At 19.8% G+C, this 11,150-nt stretch overlaps 2 protein-coding genes across 5 annotated transcripts; both read left to right on the forward strand.

Moving 5' to 3' along the window:
- The first annotated feature begins 1,359 nt into the window (after window positions 1–1,359).
- On the forward strand, window positions 1,360–6,178 carry LOC412918 (protein SON-like). 4 transcript variants are annotated; one of them, XM_026442874.1, is made up of 12 exons: window positions 1,361–1,819; window positions 1,910–2,233; window positions 2,298–2,985; window positions 3,086–3,237; window positions 3,326–3,471; window positions 3,725–3,833; window positions 3,922–4,076; window positions 4,135–4,245; window positions 4,370–4,483; window positions 5,449–5,677; window positions 5,827–5,942; window positions 6,002–6,178. In XM_026442874.1, exons 1-12 carry the CDS (start codon window positions 1,501–1,503, stop codon window positions 6,131–6,133), a joined length of 2,595 nt encoding a protein of 864 aa, XP_026298659.1. In that variant the 5' UTR covers window positions 1,361–1,500; the 3' UTR covers window positions 6,134–6,178. The 4 variants fall into 4 exon arrangements, with proteins under 4 accessions (XP_026298660.1, XP_026298666.1, XP_026298662.1 ...); XM_026442875.1 differs by lacking the exons at window positions 5,827–5,942; window positions 6,002–6,178 and adding an exon at window positions 5,155–5,264 and having other exon boundaries at window positions 1,360–1,819; window positions 5,449–5,638; XM_026442881.1 differs by lacking the exons at window positions 5,827–5,942; window positions 6,002–6,178 and adding an exon at window positions 5,202–5,264 and having other exon boundaries at window positions 1,360–1,819; window positions 5,449–5,638.
- Window positions 6,179–6,785: 607 nt separating this feature from the next.
- Window positions 6,786–8,979, forward strand: LOC726113 (protein-serine O-palmitoleoyltransferase porcupine). The gene is made up of 6 exons (XM_001121879.5): window positions 6,786–7,008; window positions 7,091–7,283; window positions 7,365–7,581; window positions 7,680–7,786; window positions 7,863–8,065; window positions 8,201–8,979. Exons 1-6 carry the CDS (start codon window positions 6,786–6,788, stop codon window positions 8,641–8,643), a joined length of 1,386 nt encoding a protein of 461 aa, XP_001121879.1. The 3' UTR covers window positions 8,644–8,979.
- Window positions 8,980–11,150: the final 2,171 nt, after the last annotated feature.

Raw genomic sequence — 11,150 nt, forward strand, 5'->3', positions numbered from 1 at the left:
ATACTTTATATTTTTCCATCATCTATTTTATTAGTTTAAATTATCATCGTTATTTCATTATATTATATAATAAATTATATATTAAAAATTTAATTTTCTAATTTTTTAATGTATGATTTATTTATCATAAATCATAATTTTATAACTAAAAATTATTTAATTTATATTTTAAACGATTATAAAAAAATATTTGAAAATTTTAATGTTAATAGAATAAAATAAAATAGAACATATATTTTTGTCTCTTTGCAATGAACGTTTATAATATTGATTTGAATATTTTTAAATTTTTTTTTTAATACATCAATTTATTAAAAATAATTAAAAATAAAATGCAAAATAATAAATCATCAAAAATATATTACTTATATTCAATGGATTTTTATCTATAATTGTTGCATTTATTTCCATTAAAATTTCCATTTTATGCGTTAAATAAAATAATTTATGTAAAAAATGCAACAAAAATTAGCTCATGTAAAAAATGATTTTGTTATTTAAAATATAATTATGAATAACAAGTACAAACAGATTTATTAATATTTCCAAAATTTTTAATTATTATTATTATTTATTCAAATAAATTTTTATTTCATGTGCATTCAAATATTAAATTAATAGTTTGCTTGTTTATTTCACGAAAATCATTAATCATATAAAATTATTAAATTTTATGTAAAATTGTATTTTAAAATAATTCTCATATCTTTATTATTAGTTTTCTATTTATTACAATGATATATATACATATATATAAATTTTGCTTAATTTTTTTTTGTTGTTTCTTTAACACATAGTTGTATGTATGTTTGCATTATTTGTATAAATTATCAAAACTTTAAATGTTTTTATAATATGTCGAAAATTTAAAATTTATTAATATACGTATATATTAGAAATATATATATATAATGTTTGTAATGATAATATTAATAAACAATACATTATCTTTATTGCTTTTAAATAACCTTTAAAAATAGTTCAATTATTACCAAAATTTGTAATGCAAAATTCTTTTAAATTTAGTTATCTTATTTTTATTTAGATATTTTTAAATTTATATAAAATTTAAAAATGCATATTTTACACTTAATATTTTTTATCTATTATTATTTGTTTGATATTTCTATCTATATATAATATACATGTACATATATAAATAAGCATATATAAAATTTTTAATTCTTCAAATCAAAATATATAATATATTAATATATAATATATTATATAAAATTTTAACATTAATAAAAAATTTAAAAAATATAATAAAACAATAATTTAAATTTTGATATAATATACTTTTTTATTAAGAATATGCGTAATTAATTAAATGTTTTTAAAATAATTTTAGTTAGATGTCGCTGTTATCGGAAATTAAAATGGCAACTGGTTCAATACAATAGTACGACACGATAGAGATATAATAGATGATTATATTTTATATTTATACAATTTCTAATATTTGTGTTCTTTGTAATTTATTATGATGAATTATTAGCAATGGGAGACCTATTTGATATTGCAAATTTAATTACAACTGTTGGTGTTGATAGAATAAAAATTAAACCGGAACCTGGATTACCAGAAAAATCTTCAAATGAAATATTAACAGAATTGTTTAGCACATTTGATGCTGAAGAAGAAATAATATCTTTAGAAAATACTGACCAACAAGTCCCAAATGCAAGCGTTAAAGTAGAAAAGTCTCTTAAGTCTCAAATTAAAAAAAAAAAAGCTAAAAAGAAACATAAACATAAGGATAAAAAACATAAAAAAAGATCAAAACGAAATTCATCTGAGAGTAACAGTGATCTTGAAAGTATATTAAAATTTTTATTAATAACTAGAAAAAATAGGTAAGTATATATGTTACTTATAATTAAAAGTTATTTGTTTTTATAATTGATAGATATTAAAAAGAAAAAAAAGCATAAAAAGAAGACAAAACGGAAACATGAAGATGATTCAAGTAAGTCATCAGATTCAGATGAACCCAAAAATAAAATTTCAAAACTTAGTACATGTAACAATATGAAAAAGAAAAATTATAATAAAAATAATGGATCAGAACAACAAAACATGAATGAATCAGAAAATTTTGAAAAATTAATGATTAAAAAAAATTCAGAATTAGAAAATATATTTGAAAAGGAACCTGATAGTCCCCAATTACCACCCATTTCTAAGAAAATGCAGGATGAGTCTGAAGAACAATTAATATCTAAAGTTCTTGGTTTGTATTGTTTCTTTAAAAAATTTGAAATATATTTTTGGCTTAAATTATTTTTTTTATACAGAAAAACCAAAGCAAGGATATCAAGGAAAAATATTAATAAAAGATCTTAAAAATAGTATAGTTTATAATGATACAGTTAGAGAAATAGAAATTAAAGAAAAAGAAAAAGCAGCAAGAATGGAAGATGGTGAATTATCTGACAGTAGTACAGATAATAAAACTCCGACATTAAGTCCTAGTCCAATTCGATGTATCTCTCTTAGATCATTGACTTTAAGTCCAACTTTGGAGAATATAGAAAATAGAATATTAAGTCCTTTAAAAGGTGAAGTAACAGCAAAAAATGATTTAAGATTAATTTTGAGAGAAAAAGAAAAAAAAAGATTAGAAGATGTGGATAAAAGAGAAGGAATAGAAAAATCAAAATTATATATGGATAATGAATACAAAGAAAAAACATATAATTATAATAATAAAGTTACAACAAGCAAAAATAGCAAATATAATCATAATTGTCATTCACAAGAAAGAAAAAGATCTGAATCTCATACATATATGAATTTACGTAGAAGTAGAAGCAGAGAAAAAGATAAACGAAGAGATAAAAGTAAAGACAGATATAATAAAAGTCGAAGTAGCGATCGACGAGAATCTTCGAAATGTAAGGAACGACGAAGATATAGAAGCCGCAGTGATGATAGAAGCAAGGATAAGTATATACGTGGGCGTAGTAGAAGTAGAGAACGAAAGTTAGTATTTTTTTATAACAATATATATATATATATATATATATATATATATATATATTATAAGATATTATAATTTATAATAAATTTTATATTTTATAAGGGAACGAATAGAAATTGATAAAAAAAAATTATTGGAAATAGCGAGAAGAAATGCAATAAACATGATTAAACAAGGAACATTACCATTAGTACAACAAGATAAAGCTATTGCTGCAATACAAGCTGGAGGAAAAACAGTAGATGAACTCACAGGTACAAATTTAATTTAATTACTATAAAATATTCAATTGCTATAAAATATTAATTATTTATTAATAAGCAATATGTTTTTTTATTTCAGATTTTTGTAAATCATTATCAAAATCCGAAGCTTTAGGAGAACTTTCAAGTATTTCTTCAGAGGAAGATGGAAGTGAATCTGAGAAAGGTTTTCATCATCCCTTTTTACTTAAAGGACGACCTAATTCTATTATTATGAATATTAAAGTAGGTTTTTTGAATATTCTGATTATTTCTGAAAGTGCATTATATTATATTATTACTTTAACATATAGATTGAATAAAATTATATATAAGAATTTTTTATACATTTCTATAATATGGCTGTTAAATTAGCTACTAAAGAAATTAATATAATATATATATATATATATATATATATTATAGTTTATTATATATATTATATATTATATATATTATAGTTAATTTATATATATAATAGTTTATTTATAAAAAACAGGATGCAAAACAATTACCTACTAAGACATTCCAAGAAAAAACAGTAGAATCATCAAACCAATTACGTTTACAATTTCCTGTATCGAGTGGTCAGCATCATAGAAAAAGTGGTATTATTTTTATTATTTTATTATTTTTTATTATAGATGAAGTATTTATTTAATTAGTGTTATTATTAAAAATTTTATTTGTCTACAGAAAATGAATGGATACCAGTTACTCCAAAGAAATCAGAAACAAAAAAACAGTTCATATCAACTTCTGAATCAATCGAATCTTTTCCTATAATACCTTCAACTACTTCTACAGTTCCAGTGCAATCAATAGTTTTTTCTCAACCAATAGCAACAGAGGTATAGAAAAAAAATATTATTGAATTATTTTATATTTACATTTATATATTTATTATAGGCAATAGATATTGGTTCAATAGTATCTCAAAGATTAGCAGCAATGAGAAAATTAAGAGAAAATCCAAATGATATATGTGCTCAAAATGAAATGTATCGAGCACAAAATGAGGTATTTTATATTTGATTAAAACAATTTATATTTAATATAATTATTAATATTATAATTAATATTAATATATATTCATAGTTTATATATTATATAAATTATAAATATATTATATATTATATAATAGATGAAAACGTGGGCTGAAAGTAAACAAATGCCAGGTCAATTTACTGGGAGTACTGGAGCTAAAGTACTTTCACCTGCCGAGCTTACTTCAGGTTATCAAGCTTGGGCTCGTAAGGTAACAGTATTATTTACATCATAATTTATTTTATTATTTATTTTCTATATTTATTTGATCATGAAAATTTGTTTTAAGCAACTATTATATATTATTATAGGAATAGTTAATCTAAATATACGTTTATTACTTATTTATGTTTAGAATTAATAAAATTATTAAGCGTGAGACATTGATACATATATTAACACATATATGTTATATATATAATATAATTTCATTTATTTTTCTTTTTTTTCTTTAAAAAAAAAAAAAAAAAAAAAAAAAAATTCATTACGTGATATTGATATTGCCTGTAACAAGTTTTCAGGTACAGTCTCTATGAAGATCAATGCTATATTTTGATATATGGCAGATCTGATAAGAACTGTAATGTAGGCACAGACTATTTCTTATATAGAAATAGATTCTGTGCCTACATGGACACAAGAGCACCATTATTTTATACATTTTTGTGTTGCATAGATAAATGATAATTAATAATTATATTTTGCATTTATTAAATTACAAAAAAAAAATAATTTTAGAAATAATTTATTTAGACTAAAAATAGAAACATTTATTACACAAAATTCATTTATATAATGGGCTCTTGTGAGATTATTGCTAATTATCATCAGCTTCCTATCACAGGATGTCATCTGGAGTTACTGTATCTTTTTTTTATAAAGCTGGGATATTTAGCATTAGTCTGCATCCACCTGAGGGTTTGTTACAGGCACATAACTACGTCAGAGAAGAAACAACTTCAGCGGCGTGATGTCGAATTTATGATTTTTTGGTAAGTATTTTCATTTCAAAAATATTAGAACTTTATACAGTCAGATTAATATGCTAAATATGATAATTGGATATAGAGTAATTAATTTATTTTATTAATTTTAATCATGTTTCTGTCATTCTCAATTTTTAATTTTTTTTACTATTATAAAATTCATTATGTCTTAATCTAACAAACTATTTAGGATCAATTAGTATCAGCACAACCTGTTTCGGGTGGGATGGGTATGGCTTTACTGCAGAAGATGGGTTGGCGACCAGGGGAGGGTTTGGGAAAAAATAAAGAAGGTACTCTTGAGCCCTTGCAGCTTGAAGTAAAATTGGACAAACGAGGCCTTGTTTCAGAACAAGATATTGGACAAAAAGTAGGAAAAACAATAAAACCTCTAGTACCAGCAATCAAAACTTTAGAAGGTATATAAAATATATATTATAATATATATTATATTATAATATAATAATATATATAATATATAATAATATAATAATAAAATATATATTATAATAATTTGGTATTAAACTACAAAATAAATTAAAATTATGTTGTTGATTTAAATTTGCAGGAAAACATCCAGTATCATTATTAGGTGAATATTGTTCAAAACGAAAACTTGGTGCACCAGTTTATGAATTATGTTTTGAATGTGGACCAGATCATAGAAAAAATTTCTTGTTTAAAGTATGTAATTCTATAATTGTTTATATATTTGTCAATATTATTTACTTACTATATTTTAGGTTAAAGTAAATGGAATTGAATATAAACCAAGTGTTGCAAGCCCTAATAAAAAACAGGCTAAAGCAGAAGCTGCACAAATTTGTTTACAAACTTTAGGATTATTACCTGAAACTATATCTACTACAAAATAATAACTTATCAAAAAAATACAAATATAACTTCTTTAAAAAAAAAAATTATAAGACAATGTACAAAAACTGTAAATTTAAAAGAAATAAGTTTATCTATCTTGTTGTATATAATTAATCTTTATATAACATTTCAATGTATTTTATTTTTACAATTATGCTTTTCAATATTTAATAATTGTTATTTTAAATGTATACATCAATACATAAAATGTAAATACAGATTGTGAAAATCATATTGTAAAATTTTTTCATTTACATATCTATATCGATAAATAAAAAAAAAATTTTAATTACTGTATAAATTTATATATTTGAAGATTTTATATTTAATAGTTTAATTAATTTTTAATTAATTTTTTATTTAAAATTTTTTATATATAATTAATTATTTTTTAAATAATTATGATAATTATGAAGTAAAAAATTATGCTAATCATAATTTGAGGTTATTATTAATATTAGATATATAAAATTCTATTAATATATAAATTGAAATTCTTAAATTCTTAATGTTTAACTTAAAATTTTTTTATTTTTATATATTATTGTCAAAAAAATTATAATTTTGTTAAAATTAACATATCGACACAGTCCATGTTACATTCAATTGATACTATGACAGTGAAACACCGGCAATTTAATTTCTACTGTAATGGACGATGTAGAAGTTCCAATTTTTTACGACGATGAAGCTGATTTCATAGGACATGAATATTTACAAGATGTGGAATATGACTATGAGTATGAAAATATGGAAAGAGAAACATTATTTGAATTATATCAATATTGTCTTCGACCTACTATTTATGATACAATATCATATATATTACCACTATTTATCTCTACCATAATATTTAGATTATGTGCATATTCCCGTAAGAAATTTTTATAAATATATCTATAAATATAATAAAATGGTATAAAATTAAACAAATGATGTTTAATTTAATATTACAGAGCATATATCACATAAAACTTTTCATGTATTGTCAATGTTGATCGGTATATGTAATATTTATTTTTATGTAATAGAATGTTTGTATACATTATTAATACTTTGTATAATTTCATATATTACTTTATATATACCTAAAAAATATTGCAGATATATGGGTATATTTTTACCATCACTTTTTATTATAACATATTGGTAAATTATATAAATATTAATGATTTTTCTTTAAATCTAAAAATATAGATACAAATTTTCTGAATAACTTTTAATTTTCAGTGAATTTACTATGCCACCTATAATATGGCATAAAATACGAAGTGTGGTAATGACTATGGCAATGAAAACAATTAGTATAGCAATAGAGAAAATTGATACAAATAATTCACCTAATATTTATGCCTACATGGGATATATGTTTTGTAGTGTTACATGTCTTTTTGGACCATGGATATCATTTAAGGATTATATATCAATACGTTACATAACTAATCAAGTATATATAATTATATATATATATATATATATATATTATTATATATATTATAAATTTCAATAAAGAAAATTAATATTAACAACATATATTAATTTTAGGATAAATGGTGGATATTGTATACCATTCAATATGCATTTGTGTCTTTTCTCTTTTTGACTGTATCAAATTGTTGGGCACAATGGATGATTATGGAAACTTCTTGGAAGTTAATAAATATTACTATACTATATTTCATCTTTTGCAATTATTATTTGATATAATTATTATTAATTTTTTTTCAGATGGTTATTAGCTTATAGAGATGCATTAGCTTTTAGAATGTCTCATTATTTTATTTCATATATTGCATCGACTTTATTATTATTAGGAGGATTTCCATTTGCATTAAGTACTATAGTGAAACCATTAAAAATAGAATTTCCACGTTCACTTGTACATGTTGTGATTTGTTGGAATATACCAATGCATTTTTGGTTAAAAACATGTATGTATTAATATTCAAATTTTTTATATATATTAAAAGTTATAAAAGTTTATTTATTAATAATTTTTAAACATATTTTTATATAAACTTTAACATTATAACAATAATTATATATTTTTTTATATAAATTTTCAGATATATTCCGTCCCAGCATAAAATATTTAGGAAAATTTGGAGCTGTAACAATAACGTACTTAACGAGTGCTCTTTTACATGGACTAAATTTTCAATTAGCAGCAGTTTTGCTTAGTCTTGGATTTTATACATATGTAGAATTTCAACTTAGATTTATGCTTGCTAATATTTTTGATGCATGTATTGCATCAAAACAGTGTACTAAAAATAAATGTACACACACATATAATATTCATAATTCATGGTGGGTTTTTTTAATAAATATTATGTTTTCTGGGTTATCAATTTTTCATTTAGCTTATTTAGGTCTTATGTTTGATACATCTGAATTGCAAGAAACAGGATATAGTTATATTCATACTATTGAAAAATGGTCTCAACTTGGATTTGCTAGTCATTGGGTAGTATTTGCTACATATTGCATATATTTTTTAATCAGATAGTATTAAATATATAAATAAGATACTTATTTTTTAATATTGCAAACATAGATAATATAATATACTATATACGTAATATTTATGCTATATCAATAATTAACGTAAATTTTACTGTCTTAATCTTTACATAATTTACAATATTTACCATGAATTATAAATTGAGCAAAAATACATTTAATATATTCTTGTACAAAATAAAAATAAAAACAAAATTTGAATATATGGATTAAATATAATTCTAAAAATCTTAAAATAAGTAAAATATGTAGTTTTTATTAAGTATACAATATAGTATAAATATAGTGTTTACATATAAGTTTACATAAAGCACATTAAATATTTAATATATAATAATTCTAAAAAGCTTATATACTTACTAAAATAATACATTAAACACCGACATATTATCAAAAGATGATGTATATGAAACTTTAATATAATTATAATTATTATGAATAAAAATATTTTTCCAGTATAATAATAATAATGTTGCACTTTAATTTATATTATTATAATTATAATTTATATTAGTACAGTATTATACAATAAAGAAAATCATATTTATAATATTACAATATAATGTGCGTATATTGTAAATCAAATTAGAAAGATTAGATTAAATAAAATATTTTAGACTTGGTTATATTTCTCTCCATAAAATATATAAAAAAATTTGTTTATGATTTAATTGTATATTTAAGGCAAAAATTGAAAATATATATGTCCATACATACATATTCATTTTTTTTTTTCCATTTTCTTTACATAATAAAAATATCTAATATAACATTTATAAAACATATTATATCATATTAAACATATCTAAATAATAATTAATCAAAATTTCATCAAAAATATATTGATTTTTATTAAAATAAAATTTCTCTAATATAGTATTATAAGAGTATATATTGCTTTTTAACTTATTATTGTAATTTTATAATCAATTTTAATAATCAATGAAATTAAATTTCATAGAAAAATATTAAATATGATATTCAATTTTTAATCATAAATTATTTAAATGATAATATAAGTTTTTAATCATAATCTGGTAATTTTGATTCATAATTAAATCATTTTTTTTTTAAATAATGATATTTATATTTTAATTAATAGTTAATTTTTTTAATTAAAAAAAATTTATTTTTTTTCATTTTAAATTTTAATAAGATACAACATCTTATTTTACATTATTAAAATATCTTTATTATTATGTATCAATACTATTCTTTTAAGAAATACATTAATTTAACAAAATATTTATTAATTTTTGTATGTATATACAAATACATTATAAATATACAAGTTATGTATATATTTTTCTGAAATAAATGTATAGCATTATTAATAAATTTTTCATATTTTCATCATGTTACATGTTATTAATCACATATATTTACTAATTTAAATACATATATAAATAGAATAAAATAATAATTTTAAGTAAATCATATTATGCATAATCGTGTCCAATCATAGATTAATCTTTCATTCTCTCATATGAAAGTATTTTAATTATTATTTTATCGTCATCATAAAAATAAACTTTACAAAGTTTTTTTTATATATTTAAAAACTTAAAAATATATATTATAATAAAATTGTTTTAGCATTTAATATTATGAAAATTTTTAAAATATTATCTTATCAAATGTAATTTTTAAATATAAAGTAAAATTATTAGCAAAATGTATATCATTATTAGTAAAACAGTTTAAACAAAAAGTAAACTACTAAGAAGTATAAAAATCACCATAAAATATTGTTTAGGTTAAATATTTTGTTTTATAAATGCTATTACAATTAAAAACATCTAAAAGCAGTGCTTTTTATTAAAAAAACAAGGCGTGAAAATGTATCAACATTTATAATAGCAACAGTATTTTTATCATCTTAGATTTATAATTGTATTTAACAGCATTTCTACATATTAACTTACATACGTTATTTACATAATATAAAACTATGAAACAAATATTAATACACATAATTATATCTTCAGATTATTTAAAAAAATATTAAAATTTTTATTAGAGTAATTTTTAATTATATTTATAAACTATATATATATATATATATTTAATTATATTTATAACTAATATAATATTAAAATTGTTAGTTCAAATTATTTTTACAATAAAATTTGTATCTTCAATTTCAATTATTTATAATATCTATGCTTTTTTCTATAGTGAAATAAGAAAATTTTTATATTTTAAAAGATCTTTTATTATTTTTGAGCTATTTCTTAAATCACATTTGTTGATATGTTTTATATTAATGACAATACAAAAAAATAAAAGCAAATTACTTATTTCTATATATTTATATTAAATAAAATAATTTGAAGATATAATTAAAATTACTACATAATATTAGTGTAATTATACTGATTATAATAATTTTATGTTAAAGAGCACGTATGTAAGTATTATATATAAATTTATCTTTGATACATTATGATTGCAATTTCTCATTAAGAATATATATAATTAGCATAATAACAA

Source organism: Apis mellifera, linkage group LG1 (assembly GCF_003254395.2).
Source record: "Apis mellifera strain DH4 linkage group LG1, Amel_HAv3.1, whole genome shotgun sequence".
Taxonomy (NCBI): Eukaryota; Metazoa; Arthropoda; class Insecta; order Hymenoptera; family Apidae; genus Apis; species Apis mellifera.